Source organism: Numenius arquata, chromosome 9 (genome assembly GCF_964106895.1).
Source record: "Numenius arquata chromosome 9, bNumArq3.hap1.1, whole genome shotgun sequence".
NCBI classification, from domain to species: domain Eukaryota; kingdom Metazoa; phylum Chordata; class Aves; order Charadriiformes; family Scolopacidae; genus Numenius; species Numenius arquata.
The window spans coordinates 9,285,942-9,306,827 of NC_133584.1; the positions used below are offsets into that span (position 1 = coordinate 9,285,942).

The 20,886-nt window shown below is 43.8% G+C and overlaps 2 protein-coding genes across 3 annotated transcripts in view; one reads left to right on the forward strand and one right to left on the reverse strand.

Moving 5' to 3' along the window:
* Positions 1-7,083, reverse strand: part of GMPS (guanine monophosphate synthase) — a 30,114-nt gene extending 23,031 nt beyond the window's left edge. The window contains exons 1-2 of the mRNA XM_074153420.1: positions 6,934-7,083; positions 1,495-1,676 (exon numbers count right to left, since the gene is read on the reverse strand). Of these exons, the coding sequence (XP_074009521.1) occupies positions 1,495-1,676; positions 6,934-6,960 (209 nt within the window). The 5' untranslated portion in view covers positions 6,961-7,083. The remainder of the gene's footprint in view (positions 1-1,494; positions 1,677-6,933) is intronic.
* A 130-nt stretch (positions 7,084-7,213) lies between these two features.
* SLC33A1 (solute carrier family 33 member 1) lies at positions 7,214-20,734 on the forward strand. Of its 2 annotated transcripts, XM_074153507.1 has the most exons (6): positions 7,214-8,096; positions 11,779-11,969; positions 13,008-13,192; positions 14,112-14,229; positions 15,059-15,274; positions 16,854-20,734. In XM_074153507.1, the coding sequence occupies exons 1-6, from the start codon at positions 7,328-7,330 to the stop codon at positions 17,019-17,021; spliced, it is 1,647 nt and encodes a 548-aa protein (XP_074009608.1). In that variant the 5' UTR covers positions 7,214-7,327; the 3' UTR covers positions 17,022-20,734. The 2 variants fall into 2 exon arrangements, with proteins under 2 accessions (XP_074009608.1, XP_074009609.1); XM_074153508.1 differs by lacking the exons at positions 11,779-11,969; positions 14,112-14,229 and having other exon boundaries at positions 7,328-8,096; positions 16,854-18,258.
* Positions 20,735-20,886: the final 152 nt, after the last annotated feature.

Consider the following 20,886-nt stretch of genomic DNA (forward strand, 5'->3'; position numbering starts at 1 on the left):
CCGAAGCGCAGCTCCTTAACCCGTTCAACGCATGAGCTGTAACGTGGAAACCTGACTATTCCCATGGCATGTGGAATATCTCTCTAAATCTTGCAGTTAAACCACAAACTCATTTTTTACAGCAGTCACTGAATAAAGGCACTCAACAGCTAGCACCAATGTTTGTTGAGCTTTCCTGAATGAGACTATGGACACACAGCTTATTGACCAAACTGGGTAACCGATAACGTGAAACCACTGTCTTAACCTTGAGAAGTGACCTTTTGAATGAAGAAGTTTTGCCACATTTTAGAAAGCAATTATTTGGAATAACAAGTCCAACAGGTCTAATCACAAGATTTTGAAGAACTTTCAGCTGTGAAAAGAAAGGGGGAAAAGGCCTTACCACTACAAACCTGCACCAATACAGCACAGGTTTGAGACAAAACATCATTAGTACTATGACCCACACCTGAAATCCAACACACAGGAGATGAAGGAATTCTTTTTAAACCACTAGTTAGGTATGTCCAACTTTTAAAGACTTGATTGTTGGAGAATTGCAAACAAGATCTGACAAGAGAAGGTAGAATACATTTTTCCAGAACATTTCTGAAAGAGAAATTCTTCACACAGCAGCTACCTGATAGACCAAACAGGTCCTGGGTTTTCTGGTCCGTGTTTTCAGAAGAGATCAATAAGCTCCTATTTGACTCACTAAAATACACTGTTTACTGGTTAACTAATTACCATTGATTAGAAAAATGCAATTCTGCAGCAAAGCACTGTCTTATCTGTCGTTGGGCACAACCGAGAAGTACACATGCACTGTATTTCTGGATTTGTACCCAACTGACAAGTAAGGTCTTTGATGGTTTGCAGACTTCAGGGTATCTGTTTTCCCCACACAAGAGAGGCATACCCTGGTCAGCCTAATAAAACAAGAAAAAGGAATGTACAAAGCACTAAATTTTGAGACCTTTCCTTGCCACAAACAATGTGTGGTAGTTTCAGCTGGTTTTTTTTAGTTGCTTCCCAGAAACAGTTTGGCATGATTTACCCCAATATCTTCAGTATCCAAGTTAGTTATTTAATTATTTTTATTTTTTTAATTAAACTAAGAAAAACATCTTTTGAAACTCACAAAACTTGTTTTCTTGATCAATAGCTACTCCAATTTAACAGGTAAAACAGCAAGATCATCTAAATTTTTGCAGATACATATTTAAAACGCAATCTCTTAAATTATGCTTACAAATGGAAATGATTAAAATGACATTAAGACATTAAGAAGCAATTATACAAAATCTATATTGCTGCACAAATTTCCCCAGCAAAACTCAGCCATTTCTGTGAATAAGCTAAAGATGCAATCATTAACATCATTACAATGAAAGCTATTGCACTTAAAAACCCAGACAATTACCACTGCTGCCAACATCCTCAGATACTGTCAGACAGAAAAGAGGGAACAAGCAGAACATACAGGCAGAGGCACTGCAGGGAAGGACCTACCGAAACCCTTGTTCTCTGATTGCGAAGGCTGGCGTTTCCAAGGGGAAGATCTCAGACTGGACGAACAGCTCACGCACCCGACGATCTATGACCTTCCCGTACTGCGCTCCGGCATCGAGTATGACGACGGCTCCCTCGTAGTGGTGCTGCCCATCCTTGAGGTCTCCTCCAGTGTTCTCCGGCTGCAAACATCACTCATGTCAGCACTTCATGGTGACACACTGCAGACCTCAGACTTTAAGCCAGATCTCTCAAATAACTAACACCCGCAAAGCTTGCTAAGGTTGCCTATACATTAATTTATGATTAAAATGATAAAGACTAGTGGAAAAACTTCTAAATGAAAAAATCCTCAAGTTTATATGGACCAATAAAATTGCCAGTAGATAAACTGGCAAGATAAAGGAACCATGCATTAACATGGCACATCCCTCCCAAGCAGCCACACAAACGTGACATTCCCATCCCCAAAAGCAAACATGGTACAAATTAAAGAAAAAAAAATGCAAATAAGCTAGTGAAGGCAGAGCTTTCCATAAATAAGAAGTCATATGCCCTGTTCGCCACTACAGCTTTTTCCATTTTACAATTCCATACAAAACCCAGCACACCCTATGATAATTAAGACCATGTGCCCTTTTCTCAAGCAAAACAGGACAGTGCAAAGTCAGAAGAAAAATGTTTTTCCCCATCATGCTGCCTCATACGCTGAACTTTCTCTTGACATTACCTCCTGGAGAGAAAAAAAAGGAGAAATTGAGAACAAATGTTTCTGCTAAAACTATTTTTCAGAAAAAAACTCAACAACTTCTGACTGCAGGATTCAAGCAGATTGCACATCAGAACAAAGCAATGGTTCTCTTTGACCCCATCACATTTGAATTGACTGGCCAACTTCAGCTAAATCTGAAAGAGAGCTAGAAAACACAAGGGCAAGTTTCTACTTTTTTTTTTTTTTTTTAAAGGAATTGTGAAAAGAGGCAGCTATTCCATGGAAGTGTTCTTATCAGAGGATCTTTAAGGAAGAATGTGAATTCAACTGCACTGTAAGACACCCAGGAATCCATGCAGAAAAAAATTCTACTGCCTAAAGAAATTACTTATTTTGGGGGTATTTTTCCCTTAACTTGAAGCTTACACTGTTTCCTTGCCAATGTAATTTAATGAAGGAAAAACACGGAAGAGTTTTACCCCAGCAAACACTGCCTCAAAACACATCTAGAAGCTTACAACCACCTCAAGTTTTAACTATGGCGTATTAGAGTTGTTTTGCATGTCTGTACCAGGCAACGCAGCCTTCGACCCAGGAATCACAGGAGGTTCCCACCATCACCACTCAGGCTCCAAAGGAAGCTGGGGCAGCCTGCAATGTGCCATGGTTTTTCCACGTGGGTCAGATAATCACCCCTGCATCAACCACAGGCCATTCTGGAGGAGAGCATCATCCTGCTGGGACACATTCTCCCCAACAAATACACAGCAAAGGCTGCCTTTGAGCTTTCTTCCTCAGCTACCAAGAGACACCTTAGGTAATTGTCTTCAAATTAGGCAAGGCAGGCAAGCACACTGGAAAATTCCAAAATTTACATTAGCTGGAAAAGGTTTTACCTAAATTAAAGGACATAAGCAGAAAAAATTGTGCTAAATCCCTCAAAAGCCTAAATCCAGGTTAGAGTCAGATACTTAATTTCTTTCCTTCAGCTGGTAGCTAAGTGTGCCTGATAGGGAGCTCTTAATGACTTTTTAGTCTTGGGTTACACAACAAAAAGGGCATGTGTTGGAGGAGAACAGGCTTCAGCAGCAAACGCCCCTTCAAACCCCCTGGTCAGATGGGAGAGAGGTCACCAGAATTGTCTTCCCTTCCAGTGGAAGGGAAGGAACCACTTTTAGAGTAATTCTGGGCATTTTCACCTAGCAATTTCCAAATTAACAGTTACTGCAAGAAATACCAACTTCCTTATTCTTCCCTGATCCCATCTTGTGGCAAACACTAATCCTTGCAGTGCTATTTCTAATTTAAATTATCTAATTGTTTTCAAAGGAGATGCTGTAGCTTGTAACATGAAGGGACAGAGCTCTGCAGCCCTCTTAGCTTGATTTCCAAGCCTGTCCACTTCCACCTGCAAGAGACCATGGTGGGACATAAGCAGTCCCCTCCAGAGCCCCAGGGAAGCCGGGGTGCATAGCTAGCCCTTGCACGGATGGGTCCCACCTGCCAGCACTGCTACCCCCACATCATACCATCCCAACCTGCTGACCAGCCCTAAGAACCTGCAGAACGAGTAAGAAGAAAGTAGCTGTGAAGGCAGCTTTCACATTTTACAATAAAAAATGCTAAACCCAAGTTATTGTTGGCATCACTTCAGCTGGACTGATGGCCAAGCTAGAACATAAATCGCATTTTCAGCGCCCTGCCCTGAAGGCACGGAGCTGCTTTGAGCAGTCAGGTGTAATTAGTTGGGCCCAAGCAACAGCTGGGGGGGGGGGCGACACACACAGGAAAACAAAAAGAGCTCAAAGGCATTTTGGTTAAAATCCAATAAAAGCACTACATCTACAGAGCAACGCAGATCTCCTTATGGGGAACATACAAGATGAGCAAGGCAACATGCACCTCACCAGAAAAAAATATCATTCAATTGGTGGCCTAAAAACTTGCTGCTCTCTTAGATGTGGGCTTGGAGTAAACTACAGGCTGAAATAATTTTCTCCTAGTACTACACAGAGCACTGCCTGCTCTCCTTTTTTCCTGTAGACAGCCTTGTAGCACATTCCCAGCATACATCCAAGCAAGCCCCATCCTGGGAGTCAGTGCAGGTGACTATCACCACACGGAGGAGTTTTGGCACTTCACTTTTGAGCTAAAGTATAACTGTAAGGAGATTCAGCTCTGAAAAGAGCCCAATAGAAACATTACTGTAAATCACATGGAAAGAGGAAGGAGAAAGGCGGTAAGTCAGTACAGGATCTGGCTTTATTTATTTGAAGGCACAGTTCCAAGGCTAGAGATTTTGAACTCAAATTTAACAAGGGAAACTTCATTTAATAAAATCAAAAAAGGAACAGATGCTGTTAACATGCAGCCAACATGGCAGTTTAGCACATGTTTGTATACCGTACGTGTGCCAGGAGAAAGACGAAGGGGATACCAGACAGCCCAGCTCCTGCAGAGACAGGATTTATGAAGCTTGCACCTCTTCCTAGTGGGGATTCTCCAGTTTCTAACAAAAGCTCTTTTTCCCTTCAGTAGGGGTATAACTAGAGTTCCTTGTCTTCTCCTGAAGACTAGTTTCACAAAAACCTGGAGAACTTGCTAATTTTGAAGACTTCTGTCAAAGGTGGTTTGACAGCTGCCCAAGGTGGTTCAGGTATGGGGCAGAGTAGACACAGGCACCAGCCTGATGTCCCGAGAGTGGGACTAAAAACAAAATTTGTGTACACCAGGAGAAAATTTGGGAGAAAAAGTCTATATCCAGTTGATTTAAATCACAAGTCACAGTGAAAAGTACATCATATGTAAAGGAATCCTACTTTCCTCTGCAACTGATAAACCAAATAAACCGATTACACCACCAAAATGCTGTATCTCCAGACTGCCATTTCCGTTTCACAGGCCCAAGACCTGGAACCGAGGTCCCAACTGTCACCTGAACCATATCGCCACCTCCAACTGCACCACAAGGTTCAGCTTCAATCCATCATTTCAGCTCTGCCACTTAGCAATGATGTAAGAAAAAAAATCTTTAATTGCTCTTGGGTTTTTTGTGTCAAAACCAATAATTAGCAGTTCTACAATGAGATGTGGTAGGAGACCTGCCATCAGGCTTGCATTACCAGCTAAGGACACGGCATATCTCATTCCTTGCTGTACCTACCTAGTGTTTTAAAGTAAGTTTTGCAGGTTTGTAACAGCCCACTTCTGCAGAATCACGGAAATTTTCAGCATTTCACACTCCCACACACTCGCAGGCTTTTCATTAATGCAATTTATAAGACATATTAGCATACAGAACAGAAATATTCTGGAGTGCCGACAAACACCTGGCAGAGCCTGGTCTGCAGCAGCGGCCCCTCTTGTCCGAGCCCTCAGCCCCGAGCTTTCACCCACACTAATAACTTCAGACAAGCTTAAACCAGGAGCCTTGAGCTGGCACTTTCAAGCCAGCACAGGTTTTACAAGAGTTTAATTGTTTCCCTGTGGTATTAAAATTAAGCAGTTAGAGGAACACTTACTCATATTTTTTTCAAAGTATAACAGGAAAGTAACGCCTTCAAACTCGGGCAATCCCCAAGACGGATACAAGAGCCCCCAACCCGTTATCCCAGACAAACTTTAATTTACATTAAGTCGCACGCAGATTTCCAACGGCTGCTGGGACCCGGCCCCCTGCGGAAGCCACTCTCGTTAGCTCTCGTTATCCGCTTCCTGCGAGTGCGCCACTCGTGTGAGATGAGCTTCGGGGCACATAGCTGGCTATGGGCACGAGCACCCCAGAGAAGAGAAGCCCTCAAGAGCAGCCCCGGCCAGGAAAGGAGATGGTGTCGATGGTCAGGGAAAAGCGCGTCAGAAAACTTAAGTAGGGACCGACTGAGCACTGAAAAAAAGCCACCCTCAGAGTCACATTTTCTTGCAAACTAGAGAAAAAGGTTTGCATGAGGCTTTTACCCTACTACAGAAGCGGCTTAAGACAACTTGCAGAGTTTTGGCTCAGAAGCTGCGTTATCAAGAAAAAACTTTCATTTCATATAGGCGTACAAGTCATTTTGTTACCCTGGTGCACACAAGCCACACCGACACGCAGCTTTTTCACCCCCGTCACTGCAAACGGGACCTGGGGCGATGCTGAGGGAGCAGCACGGTCCCGGGGGTCACCAGGACGGGGACGGCAGGCCCTGCACAAGCGAGCCCACAGCAACTAAGCAAAACCAACTTTTCTCTCAGGCTGGCTGAATGAGTTGTGGTTCTTATTAGGCTGTAATGCCCAAAAACCCAGGACGTGGCTAGCTGCGAGGGGTGGTGCTGCCCGTAGCCCCGTTTCGGTTTCAGCCCAGGCCGTGCGAGGCACCGGGCAGCCCCGGGCTGGGCCACACCGCGAGCCACCCTTTAAAGAAATCCTATCAAAACCCCGATTGTGAAATTAATTGATTTTCTCAAAGCAACGCCTGGTGCGACCGAGCGGGCAGAGCGGCGCAGGGGAGGCGGGCAGCTGCCGGCGGCAGGCAGGGAGGCACCGGCCCCCCGCAGCCGCCCGGCCCCGCTCCCCACCGCCGACCCTGGCCTACTCCCGGAGACGGCAGCGGGGGAAGGCCGGGCGCCGCCGCGCCGTGTGCGGCAACCAGGCCAGGCCAGGCCCCAACGGCACAAAGCGCCCGTCAGGCCCGGGCGGGCGGCGGGCAGCGTCCCGGGCCGCGGCGGGGGGGAAGTGCGGCGGCACTGACCTTGGCGTCTCCGTTGCAAAGGGCCATGAGGGCTGCCGGGGCGAGGAGCGGCGGGCGGACAGGCGGGCAGCCCCGAGGCGGGGAAGGGGAAGAAAGGGCGGCGAGGAGCCGCTGCCGCCGCGCCGCGATGAGCTAATGCCGCCCGGCTGCGCCGCCGCCGCCGCGGGGAGGAGGAGAAGAAGGAGGAGCCGGGGCGGCCGCCTGACGTAGGTGCGCGGCGCACCAATGAGGTGCAGCCACGCCTGCTGCCAGGCTCCGCGTGCCCGGAAGGGGTGGGGCGAAGGCCGTTGGCGGCGGTGGCGGCCGGGCCGGTGCGCGGTCTCTCCTCAGCGGCGGCGTCCGCTCCCGCCTCGGCCCGCAGCGCGCTCCCCGCGCTGCTGCTGCCGACGACGACATGTCGCCCACTATTGCGGCCAAGGAGGGCGGCCGGCAGCGCCGAGCTGGGAGCCACCACCACTGCCTGGACGTAAGGAGCGAGGCGCCGCCCGGCCTGGTGCTCTGCGCGGACGGGCTGCCGGGTGGTGAGGCCGAGGCGCTGCTGCCGCCGCCGTCACCGCCGCCGGAGACGAGTTCCCGGGGGGCGCGGGGGTGCCGGGCGGAACTGGGCAGTATCCTGCTGCTGTTGGTGCTGTACGTGCTGCAGGGCATCCCGCTGGGACTGGCGGGCAGCGTCCCCCTCATCCTGCAGAGCAAGAGTGCCAGCTACACCGACCAGGCCTTCTTCAGCTTTGTCTTCTGGCCCTTCAGCCTCAAGCTGCTCTGGGCTCCCTTGGTGGACGCCGTCTACCTGCGGAGCTTTGGCCGCCGCAAGTCCTGGCTGGTGCCCACACAATACATCCTGGGGCTCTTCATGATCTACATGTCCACCCAGGTAGACCTGCTGCTGGGTGACGGGGAAGGCCGGGGCCCCAACGTGGTGGCCCTTACTGGGACTTTCTTCTTCTTCGAGTTCCTGGCAGCGACTCAGGACATTGCAGTGGACGGCTGGGCCCTGACAATGTTGTCAAGGGAGAACGTGGGTTACGCCTCCACCTGCAACTCGGTGGGGCAGACAGCCGGCTACTTCCTGGGCAATGTCCTCTTCCTGGCCCTGGAGTCGGCCTCCTTCTGCAACAAGTACCTGCGGTTCCAGCCCCAGCCCCAAGGGATTGTTACCCTCTCAGGTACTGCCTGGGTACTGCTGGCCTGAACATACCGGTGCTGGGATGGGGATGATTTTCCCTGAGCCTAGACCAAAGCTCTGTTCAGAGAGAGCGGTGGTTTGGCCCTGTGAACGGAGCAGTTTTGGGTTGTCCCCTGCCCATGAGAAAGCACAGCCCGCTGGGAGGCTGACAGAGTCCGCTGCTGCATGCACTGAACTTCCAAGCCTCTCTGGGCTTACGAGTGTGGGAAACCTGCCTTGTCATTATCTTGGCTGACCTAAGCACTTTGGGAGACGTTTATTCCGCCACCTCCCACCCAGTTTCATGACCATGGAATAGAAATCCAAATAAGCCAAAAGCCTTGCCTCTTACTAAGGAGGCCTTTTAAGAACATCTCCTGAGAGGAAGGAAAAGGGAAATTAAAAAAAAATTTGACTGTCCCAAAACGCTATTGTTCACAGAAGTAGAAATGACAAGTGTTCAGGGCCGACTACATAGACAATTTCAGAAGGAAGGCCTTATTTTTGTAAATTAAGGGGGATTTTGTTTTCTCTTTAATGAATTAAATAAGTCTGGTAATTCAGCCATAACTAGCCATTACTGTAGGGATGTTTTCTGTTTGGTGTTTTTGGGGTTGGTTTGGGGTGGGGTTTTTGTTTGGTTTTGATTTTTTCAGAAAGGTTTTATGTGGTGGTTGATGTTCGGCGTATTGCCTGGAAGATGTTTAAAGTACATGTTTTGTTTGCAAGGTTGAATTTAGCCAGCTCAGCTTATGGGAGGACAAGAAAAACTGGCACCACTTCTGGCTGCAGTCTCAAAGTGACCATGGCTAGCAATGAAGAGTAAATTCTCATGGTTTTGGTTTCTTTTCTGTCTCTTACATTGATCGCTCTTCCTGTATCATGTAAGAGAAAAGGTATGCCAAAACTGAGTTGAATTGTTGTTTACAGGCTGGTTTTCGCTTTCTATCCTGTACCTATCTTATTGATAAATCAGGATATCAGTTTCTAAGACTGCTCTACTTATTTTGTCTGTGCAGCTATCACAGTTGCTAACTAGTTTTCCTCTTTCCTTCCTGTTGATAACCCTATGTCTGGTCTGTATATCAACAAGCATAGAGTAGCCCTCAAAGTAACCCTGCTGGTTTATTGCTTTCCTTTGTTTTCTCTTACTGTGTAGTTCATAAGTGCTGGCGTGTCTCTTCCCTCTTGCTCCAGTGGCAGACTGACGTCTTTCACTGCTGATGCAACCTGCAAATCACTGGTGTAGTTATGAGAGCTTGGTTTGTCTATTCTTACCTCCACTGTCCAGGTTTTTTGTTGTCTTGTTTTTTTCTCAGTACTGTTTGTGTAAATGGATTTGTACTATTACAAGAGTGCTGTCTTTTGGAGAAAAAAAAATAAATCCCAAAACCAAGAAGACATCAACACAACCTGTTTAACTTGTCCTGGAGTACTAACCTGGGTGGAGTAAGAAAAGCAAATAGCTCTGACACTGTAGTTGCAGGATATGTTTTTTTGGGTGGTAAAACTGGCTGCAAGAAATTTCTGTTCCCTTATTCATGTGACTGTGCCGCAATTTGCTGTGTCCACATTTCTTCTGAAGGAGCCAGAGAGTATTGTAAACCACCTCACTGAAATGAGGAGAGTGGCTCTCTGATTCTAGCGCTGGTTCTCATGGGGCTTGTGATGAGCCTGTTTGAGCAGTCAGAGCAGCAGAAAACAGTTGGAAAAGAAGTGTCTTTTGCCAGTTCAGATCTCTGAAGGCTTTTGTCCTAGGCTGAGTGCTGATGGGAGGGAAAGAACAAGTCAACACTTAGAGATCCCAAGTCAACTTCAAGTTGTGGAGCAGCAGCAGTGTTAGTTGTTTGCCATGCAGTCACATGAATTCCTGTCCCAGCGTGAAGGGAGAGAGAGGTAAAGCGTGAGTGCAGGAAGAAGGTGCCCCTTCAAGGCAGCCCAGACTTACCTGGGCCAGTGACTGTGGAGCGCCTGTTTTCCTGGGAAGAGATGTGTAGCTGTAGAATTAACTAATTGTGATAAAACATCTGTCACCCCACGCGTACCTCATTGATGGTTGTTTTCCAGCCTGGTCTGTCCCTAATCTAGTTCAAAATTTGCTTTGCCCCAACGTAATGGTTTATTTTGCTCATAATAGTATAGAGGCAGAGACAAAATAGGGATGGAGCTAGGCAGCACTGGTGACATCAGAAACTTTATGCTAGAAATTTCTTGTGTAAACTATAATTTTAAAGTTCTTTTGCTTCTAGCCTGTTAGGGGACTATATGGCTGCTATTTTTTTTTCTTTTTCCTTTTTACTAATCCAGCCATTGCTGTATTGCGGCTGACAGAGCTGACCTGATCAGGAGTATTCATACAATGATGCTCAAAGCTATTTCTATTCCTGTCCTTGCACTGTAAGTCTCTCACTGTGGTGATAATGCTTAGTGCTATTATTAGAGTACCTCTGCTGTATGTCTTTTGTAAACGGTAGCTGTGATTAGCACAACTCTCTCAAAATTCATCTTTTATTTAAAAATACATATTGAGGGTATCTTTTTTTTTAACAGAGAAGAGAGCAATCTTACAGCATTGGTTATGACATCTGCTTTACTTTAGAAAAGGGAGAAGTAGCTGGTGTGGAAGCAGCAGAAAATGGTTTGAAATGCCTTTTTTTCCTTTTATACTGAGAATGCTAGGATATAGCATATTTTCTTCCATGCTTGTGGTGCTTGTTCTCTTCCTGTGCATAAGAAGCAGCTAATAATTGACTAAACCTTTGCACTGTCTTTGCCCTTTCACCAGCCCTTGCTGCTTACTTTCAAGTCACCGTGAGGCTTCTAGAGTTGCTCGTGAACAGGAAGATAAAAGGCTACTTCTGTGTTACCCTCTGCGTGTTACCGAGCTCTTTTTTGCCTCTTTCGTAGAGGTAGAGGATAGCATTAACTTAGATTAATCTATTCACCAACTCAAAAAGTACTTGCCATAAAATATTGGTGTGTTTTTACTGTTGCTGCCTTCACATCTACAGTTTAGGAAATATTATGTCTGCGTAAGGGTTAGCGAGTACAATAGCTGCTTAAACAGACATATTTGAGTGACTCTTTATTTGATGACTGTGTAAGAACTTTCATCAGGCCATCTTTACGCTTGTAAGTATAAATCTTTGTTTCCTTCAGGTGGTAGATAGGCTTTATAGAGACATTATAGAATTGAGGCACAGAATAGTTACATGACTACACAGTATTTCAACTGGAGAGTTGTGAATGACTTCTTCCTCTGAAGTTTTTTCCCTGTCTTGTTACTATTTAACGTGTTTCTTCCTCTGTGATCAGCTTTTGGTGATGTTATCTGTAATCCTTCAACACTTCACTTCTGTTTCTCCTCCAACATGCTCCTAATGGTAACAATCACCAGGGAAGTGACACAGTTTGCTGCTGGCCTTCTGTCTCGGATCTCAAGCAAACCTGGTTATAGAGCGAGGGGCAGGGCAGAGCTGGGTCAGTTACTGTATGTAGCTATGTGTCTGTGGTTTGCTTTTGTTGCTTGTTTTTCGGAGGGTCAATGAGTAATGTTTTTATTCACTTTTTCATTATTAGGTTTATATTTTTGCAAAATAACCGCATTTTAGATACTCAGAAAATTGTTAATGAAGTGTTGATTATGGCTGCTAAAAAGATTTAGGGTTTTTTTCCCCCTTCAGATTTCCTGTTTTTCTGGGGAGCTGTCTTTTTAATTACCACTACACTGGTTGCCCTTTTGAAAAAGGAAAACAAGGAACTAACACCAACGAAAGAAGAAACAAAAGGCATCACTGATACATACAGGCTGCTATTCTCAATAATCAAGATGCCAGCGGTTCTTACTTTCTGTCTCTTGATTCTCACAGCAAAAGTAAGTAAATACATACATGAATTATTAGATGCTGATGATATCAGTCTGAAGGGTTCCTGAGTCCCTGTGATGTTTTGCTAGTGGTTGTCATCAGAGTTACGAATTTTTACATGAAATTTGAAACAGAATTGTTTATGTAATTGTACTAAGCAGGGTTGTACAACAGAAAACATTTGTTTGAGCTTTTGTAAGTGTTTACACAAGCGTTAAAGAGCGTTTGATTACAATCCAGTATTACGGTAATTTGTTTTAAAACATTTTTAAACAGCTAGATTGCTCATGTAGTCTGCAGTTAAAAGGACAGAAAATGTTTCTTTTAACCTAAATATTATTCCCAGAATCTGCAACTTCGTACAAACTAGGTTTCCACAGCTTCTTGTTGGCCATCGTGGATACCACCAGCATTTAAGGCACAAGCACAAATATCATTGCTACGTTTAATGTTCTTGGTATAGTTTTGGCAGTGATGACAAGAAGAGTGTGCAAGTGTAGAACGTGGTTCAGAATGGATTTGGAAATCCAATGGGACACACAATGAATTGTTGTTGTTCAGCCTGGAGAAGAGAAGGCTCTGGGGAGACCTCATAGCAGCCTTCCAATATCTGAAGGGAGCCTACAGGAGAGCCAGAGAGGGACTCTTTGTCAGGAGATGTAGTGACAGGACAAGGGGTAAGGGTTTTAAATTGGAAGAGGGGAGATTTAGACTAGATATTAGGAGGAAATTCTTTACTGTAAGGGTGGTGAAGCACTGGAACAGGTTGCCCAGGGAAGTTGTGGATGCCCCATCCCTGGAAGTGTTTAAGGCCAGGCTGGATGGGGTTTTGAGCAACCTGCTCTAGTGGGAGGTGTCCCTGCCCATGGCAGGAGGGTTGGAACTTGATGATCTTTAAGGTCCCTTCCAACTCTAACCATTCTATGATTCTGTGATTCTAATTGTACCCTCTCGCATTTCTCCATTTGCTTAATACTGAGTAAACTGAATTTCTAGCCAAACTATCACTGCTTTCCTCAGTTTATTTTCTCTAATTTGTATTGCAGGTTGGATTTTCAGCAGCAGATGCTGTAACAGGACTCAAATTGGTGGAAGAGGGAGTCCCGAAAGAGCACTTGGCTCTGCTAGCGGTTCCAATGGTTCCTTTACAGATAATACTGCCTCTGATTATCAGCAAATACACAGCAGGCCCCAAGCCACTGAACACGTTTTACAAAGCTATGCCTTTCAGGTAAAAACAAGCAAATCTTGTTTGACAGAAACCGTGGTAATTTGTGTATTCAGAGCAAGTATAGGATTTCGTGTGTAACTCTTAAACTTCCAGATACAAGAAAGCATATCAGAATTCTCACAGTAAGTAGAATTCTGTGTCTTGTGCCTTGATTCATGTAGTAGCACATGTAAGAAAGTGTTCATGAGATGTTTTTAAGATGCATATGCAACAACATTAGAGCAGTACTCTCCTGCTCATATTCAGTGTCGGTAGTTCCTTATTCATGAACCATTCTGACTAGATCCGGGGCCGTTTCTGTACAATTATTTGTGCTTCCCCATGTAAGAGCGGCAGAACGCATTGGTGCATCTACTGGATGTGTGCTTTACTGAAGTAATTGAGAGTAAAAGAAGCTGATTTAGGCTGATACGGACAAGGAGACATTTCATTTCTCTGTTAAGTGTTTTATGTAGGAGTTTGCTTATGGAATTCTAAAACCCGTGAATCCAGCAAATTACCTAATGCTGTTACTCAGTAAATCATGTAACATATCTGTAACAGGGAGCTATTGCTTTAATGTGTTCTTATGCAACTGTGTACGTTTTCAAAAAAAAAAAAGAGTGAGTTTTGAATTTGGTTAGATATCCTGTGTGTTGCTTTCTACAAGAAATAAATTTCTGTGTGAGGGGCAGAGGGGAAAGCTAGTACAGGACATGTGTTTATATTGACAACAGAATTGTTTAGGTATAAAGTGTTTACAGTTTCAGCGCTTGTCAAGTATTTAATTCTATCTAAGATAGAAGTAGCTTTAACTATTTACATATAAGCTGTGTTAATATTTTCTGTATGTGTAAATATTTGATAGTTGCTTTGTATCAAGGAAACACATGGGGAGGAGAATTACTCAAATTACATATTACCTTTCTTACTCCTCCAGGTTACTGCTTGGTCTGGAATTTGCTTTTTTGGTATGGTGGACTCCTAAAGTAAAACATGAAGGAGGATTTCCTGTCTACTACTACGTTGTAGTATTGTTGAGTTATGCTTTACATCAGGTAATGTGCGCTGGGTCAGGAGGGTATTTCATATCAATCGGCAAGAGGACTTAAATGCTGTTATCTGCTTTTCTCCTTAGTTGCCCTAGAATTCATCTAAGTCTGACCTGTTGCACTGTATGGCTATATTCAGTTCTTATGCTCTTGCCAATATCATTTCTACTTCTTCCATGGAGTACATTAGACATCTTCTATGAAGTTTTCTTTACCTGACCAGATCTGCTATTGTTTCGCAAATTATTCCCCCACACCCCCCAACCAGAAGCTCAAAAGTGTGGTGGAGTTGGAGAAATCCCAGCATTCTGACTTGAATTGCGTAGGCATGATGATTGATGATTGTGCTTATTGTCAGATGCGTAACGTTATGTGATCTTCATACTAGAAAAAACTACATTAGTGATTTTGAAGAAACATAATAATGGCCTGGAAAACAAACACCTGGTAAAAACTGGGCTTTGGATCAGAACTAAAATGTATACAATGCCTTGAGTGTTGATTTTAAATGCAAAAGTGTTATTTTTATATGCTATTTTAGCTGGCCTTGTCATACTTCATTTTGATAACCTGAATCATTCCAGTTCATGTGAGGCTGGGTCCCTTTGACTATGACTTGAGACAAATGGCGAGGCTACTTCTTGGTGTAAGAAGAGAGACAGACCGCTGAAGCAATTTCTCTCTTGTGCAATTTTAAGCTCTTGAGATTATTTTTCAGTCAGTGTTGCTAAATTCAAGTAATCTCTTAAAACAGTTTTTATATTAGGGTTTTTAGTTGTCATTGTCCATAACTGGGGAGACCTTACTGTCCTGTGGGTTTTCTTACATCTAATAGATCACGCTGTATAGCATGTACGTTGCAGTAATGGCGTTCAATGCCAAAGTCAGCGATCCGCTGATTGGAGGAACCTACATGACACTCCTAAATACTGTGTCAAATCTGGGAGGGAACTGGCCTTCCACCGTTGCTCTCTGGCTTGTGGACCCACTCACGGTGAAAGAGTGTGCGGGGGCCCAGGAACAGACCTGTGGAACTACAGTTGCTGCAGAAGTAAGTTTTGGAGGCTCTGAAGGTCTCTGTTCAATTATTTCTCTGATAAAATTAAGTCTGGTTTTATCTGTGCACTCTTAATAACTAATGTCTTAACAAAGATTTCCTGTTGCAAAGTAATTGACCATTTCTTTCTGGGCCTGCAAGAAAACCTGGTGGTGGAAGCACTAGATTGGTGCTGCATTCTCTGAAGTGTAAGGAGGCTGTGATTACGTTTTTGAGAGTAAACCTTGCTAAGTTCAGAGTTGTGTAGTTAAGAGCTCTGTTGTTGGCAGGCTGTCTGTTCCCTGGGTCCTTTAAATTTTGTGGTAGGTTTGTGTTCCTTCTATCTTTCTGGAGGCTTCCTATCTGAATACCTTGATACCTTCTGCTGTGATGTTACTTTGCTCTTTGTCTTTCATCTTCACTTTCCAGGTGAAATTGAGCGGTGTCACTGGCTGCCTTCCCAGTTCTGGGGAGCACTGTGGAAGAGAACAAAGAATGTGCTGTGCTGCTGTGCACAGATCAAACAACAGGACACAAAACTGCTTAGAAAGCAGGGCTTCAAATTCACCTCTTTATAAGCAAATGAGAAATTTTAACATGACTTTTTGGAAGGGTGGAAATGCTTTAGAGGTTCGGGGGATTTTTATTCTGTACTCATGACTGAGATTTATTTTACTCTTGAATGCCAGCACTCTTTGGGATGTGGAGGTTCTCTAAATAAAAAAAGTGTTCTAGGAATCAAACGTGACTTGTTTGAACTTGAGTTGTAATTTTTACTAGTTACAGAGGGGAAACTGCTTCTGCCCAATGTGTGCTTTTTCTGCTTGTCATTGGCTTGCCACTAATTAGGTTGCCTGTGCCCGGGCCTCTACTGAACTTAAGTCCTTCCTCCTTCACCTCACTCCCCTGATCTTTTTTTGCATCCTCCCAGTTAGTAACGTTCCACCACCACTCCCTTCTTATTCCTAATCTTGACACGTCTTAGAATAATGAAAATGCTGGCAAAACCTCAACTCAGAGGATTGATTTATCTTGGGATTATAGCAGTATTGAAAGCTGAACAGCAGCAGCAAGGATCAGGTGCTATACACGTACCTTTTAAATGCTGGAGTTTTTGTCTTCCGGTTCCACAATTAAAAAACATCCTGGGCATGTTTTCCCAGAAATACGCAGCGTTTTTTTGCTGTCCTTTTGTGGATTCACTGTGGTGAGATGCAAGGGTATAATTTCTAAAGAAGCCATTTGGATGGCTGGGGGGGGGGGAATATTTATGCGACTTAGAACAGTGCTTGTACCTCCAGGCCAGGACGAGACAGCTGGATGGCTTCTGTTTTCTGGAGTTAGCCCCTTGGGCCAATATGCTCCACTTATCAAATGTTTTATAACAGTTTTGTTACTTTTCATACCAATAGTACCCTTGCAAGCCTCGCTTACTAACTCCATAAGAAACAAGGAAGATTAAACAAATATATTTAGTCATAAACCAAGAACAAGTAAAAAAAAAGTGGATATTTAATGTCTACTTTCTAAAAGTCTGTGTTTCTGTATCTCCCAGAGAATACTTAGTGCATCAGCTTCTGCTTCTGTCTTTCAGCTCTGCACAAAAGCTGGTGGTTCCTGTGTTACTACCTTGGACGGTTACTACGTGGAATCTGTCATCTGTGTCATTCTGGGATTTGGCTGGTGGTTCCTACTTGGGCCAAAATTTAAAAAGCTGCAGGACGAAGGACAGTCTTCGTGGAAGTGCAAGAGGACCAATTGATGCAGTTTAAATATTGGATGGACTAGCAAGGTCATTTTAGTTTTATTACAAAGACATATCCCATAATCAATAAACAGGAATATAGGTATTTTTAAATGCCACATCACTGAAAAACTGGGTGGCTGAGACGGTGGTATGTTTGTATGTGATACCACTTGCCCTCCCAATATGAAAATGTAAGTTCAGAAAGTAATTGTTGAAAAACAGCACCTATGTACTACATACGTATCCCTGAGCTCTAGCTTCAGAGGCATGGCTGCTGGTATAACCACCGTCTGAATTTCCATATAGCAACTATGGAAAAGCTCATTGTGCCATGTCTGTCTAAACAGCAGCATTGTCAGCTAAGTTCCAGCTCGTTCTTTTCAAACAGAAATGATCTGATGCAGGGAGTTGACCTGGGGAAGGATGTCAAAGGCATTTTGACTTGTAGGTTAAGCGTGTTCTACTATGGAATTCCTTGTGGGAAGATAGATGTCTGTGGGCTTTGTTTCTTCTCACTTTCTGAACTGTAACCACATCTCAAAGGATGGAATGTTTCAGAGATTCTTTTAAATGTATTTTCTGGCTTTTATAAGCTTTAAAGATTTATAAGAAAATATTTTTATAAACAAATTACATTTGTTTAATTTATTTCTGCTGTTTCAAAGCATTTTGATTTACGTTCAAGGTACTTTCTTGATAAAAAATTGCTGTAAAGTAGGACTTAACAGTAACGCACAATACCCTAGGCCTTGAGTCCTGAAGATGTAAATTGGACAGAGCAGCAGCCAGCACACAAAGACAGGTTTCCAGGCCTTCGTGAGGCAATTGTTATTTTGAGGGAATGAATTGATAGTGTTGGTTCCTCTATGTCACTAAAATGTCTGAACATTCAGATTCAAGATCAGTGGAAAAAAATGTGATTATCCCCAGTTAGGGGTAAGAAAAGATGATTGGTGCCTTTGGAAGTGATTTGGTGATGACAAACTTGCCAAATTCCCAGTGAGTTGGTGTACAACTTGCTGTCACGTAAACAAGCGAAATCCTGTGGTGGAGCTGCTACAAAAACTTATTACTGATTCTCTGTAGTGGAAACATTCCCATTGCATTTGTCAAAAATGAATTCCCTCCTGAGTGCCTTAGTGATGTACAGCAAGCATACTGTACGCCAAGAGAGGGGGCACCTGGATAATGCTGGATGTATATGGTACATCGTTATTAAAAAAGAAAACTATTAAAAATACCTTTGAAAGGTAAATAATTTTCTTTTCCATTCTGTGTTTCTTGCCTTGTCAATATTTGAAGTATTGCCTCCTGAGTTTTGTGTTCCAAACTCCCAAAGGGGTTGCGCATCTTCTGTTGCTGTATGTTTTAGGAAAAAAGTAAATCAATACCAACTTTTGACTGGCTGGAGGGCATGTGAGTGTGTACAGAGTGTCTACATGACATGAGGAGTAAGAAGGTGACCAGAAGAGGACAGTGTGACCAAGTGCTTCCTTGGGCCCATTACTCTGTCTCTTCCCCTTCTGCCTTCTCAGAGGGACACCCTTGGCATTTGGTAGAAAGTCAGACCCTGAGCTGTAGATCTCCCCCGGCTGTGAGCTGTGGTCCAGCCGCACCACATTCTCGCCATTTGTTTCAAGTACAGCAAAATCAATCAAGCTAAATAAAAGCACATTGTTTTTATTCCCCAAACTAAAAGTCTTCCAATTTCACCTCTGCATCAGCACAAAGAATACAAGACTATTTCAGGGATTTGTAGTCGAAGGTGGACGTATCTTTCAGTCCGGGCCAGATCATCTCTGCTGGATTAACTGTGTATGAGGTGCTTCAGTTCTGTCTCTTTACTGGAACAATGAGCCACTTGCTTTCGTGGCATCTTGTCCACACCTAGAGATTTTTTAATTTTTTCTTTAATTTTTCTGAGTTTGAGGAAGAACTTCTCATCTGCAGAACGTGGGAAATTAAATTCATAGATGTTTTAGGGTTTGCTTTTACTTTGCAATTTTGTTTCACTATTTCCGAAGGTGCCAGTGATACTTGATATTAATAAAGATGGGTTGAGAATTGCTTATCAGTACATTAGATGAACTCCACAAAATCAAAATTAAACACACACTCCAAATCGGTAGTACTATATATGAAATGTGACCTAAATTAAATGTTTCCTCTTTCAAACTGGAAAAACAAGTGATGGAGTAGTTTTTTTAATCTATATTGCTATTTTGTAACACAAGTCAGAAATGTTACTGCTGTACCAGCTGATTAGCAGGTTGCTGAAAAGAACCAGTAAACTTTTGATCTTGCTACTTTTTTCTCCCAACCCTATTTTACAGCGAAATAATTTTTTTTTTTTTGAAAGATTAAAATAATTTTAGACTTAAACATATTTAATATTAAAAAACAAACAAACAACTTTTTCAAAAGACAGGAAGAAAGAAGCAACCCAACCTCTTCCTTGAGAGTCTGTTATGGAAATGGTAGCTGGAGAAAGTGAGTGGTACCAGTAGCTGCTGTAGACCCCTGAGTTACTGGGGGGGCTGTGTGCTCCTGCGTGACCCGAGAGGGCCCAGGGGGAGTCAGATGTGTGTTATCTCTAGCAAAAGGGAAATGGAAGAAATTAGATTTCTATAGGTAAAGGGTTCGTCCTGGTTTAAATTCCTGAGTGGGCTCATCGTGAAGTGAGACAGGTCCCAGGGGAGAGGATGGAGTGAAGGATCGGTGCAGCAGGGCATGGGGGGGAAAGGTAAAGAGCGGCTCTCCCCATCTTCAGTGCCCATTAGACACAGCTGTGTCATTATGGGGACTTGCTGTGTAGGAAAGTCATTGGCACCGGCGCTCGCCAGGGCAATTTGTTGTTGTTTCCCAAGACTTCCTTAAGATACAAATACTGGTGCTCCAAAATTCAATTCTGTAATTCCAGTGCTTGGAAAGAGTGTGTGTAAGGCAAAGTTTAAGGTCTGACAAGCTGCGTAAAATGAGATTGCACACCCACTGCTGCTCTGCCCGGCTCCTGCGGCGCCTCGAGGAATCGGCTGAGGATCGGACCCCCCAATCCTGCCAGCTCCGGTGCTGTCAGTGCGCCACCCGTCACAACGACTGGAGTTCTTGGCTTAAAATACCAACTCTACGTTTCGTCTTTGTTACGGACACTGGTGCTGATTGTCAACGGCTCTTCATTTTCTGTAATGTTGTTTTGTTTCATTGTCTTCTGGGTGTTCTCAGTGTAGGTCCACCTGATAAAAGCTGTTCTAAACTGGCTGATAAGAGAGGGTGTTCAGAACATTTTTGATCTGACAAAATGGGAAGGAGAGTTCTGTCTCAGAGTTCTGTAGAGTCCGCTGTGGGAAGGCAAAGCACCTCCCCGCGGCTGGGAATGGAGCAGCCGAGCTTTTGCAGGCAGCAATATTGTCTGACTCCTGTCCCCCCCCAAGGAGACAATGCTATTTATTTAGCATTTTACCCAACATCCAAATAGTAGCAGTCAGCACTACGTCTCCAAATTGTTGTTTGGATACAAGTTATGTTTTTCCTGAAAACAAGAGTTTGCACTATCTCTATATTTATTACTTAATCTTAAAACGTTCACACTTTGTAAATAAAGTAAAATTAAAAACTATACTGCTTTTTTTTTTTAAAAAATTGCAGGGGTAATATTTACTTGTCCAACTTACCTCATAGCCAGTAATTTAAGAAGTGTTTTAGTTTGAACCTTAAATAAAAAGTTTTGATTCAAGTATGAGTTTTGCTACTTTTGATTATAAATTCCCAACTAAAGCTGTGCTTTTCCTGAAATCCTGAGTTGTGACCGTTATCAGTATCATCTCATGTACTGCCTGTTCATGTGAAAACCTAGAATTGGGCTTTAATGGAAATGGAAGAC

Bases quoted from the DNA above. Each gene is read 5' to 3' on its own strand.
- SLC33A1 (XM_074153507.1), top strand. From the start codon at position 7,328: ATGTCGCCCACTATTGCGGCCAAGGAGGGCGGCCGGCAGCGCCGAGCT. The intron at 13,193-14,111 runs GTAAAAACAAGC...TTACTCCTCCAG, and splicing joins TACAAAGCTATGCCTTTCAG to GTTACTGCTTGGTCTGGAAT. The intron at 15,275-16,853 runs GTAAGTTTTGGA...TCTGTCTTTCAG, and splicing joins GAACTACAGTTGCTGCAGAA to CTCTGCACAAAAGCTGGTGG.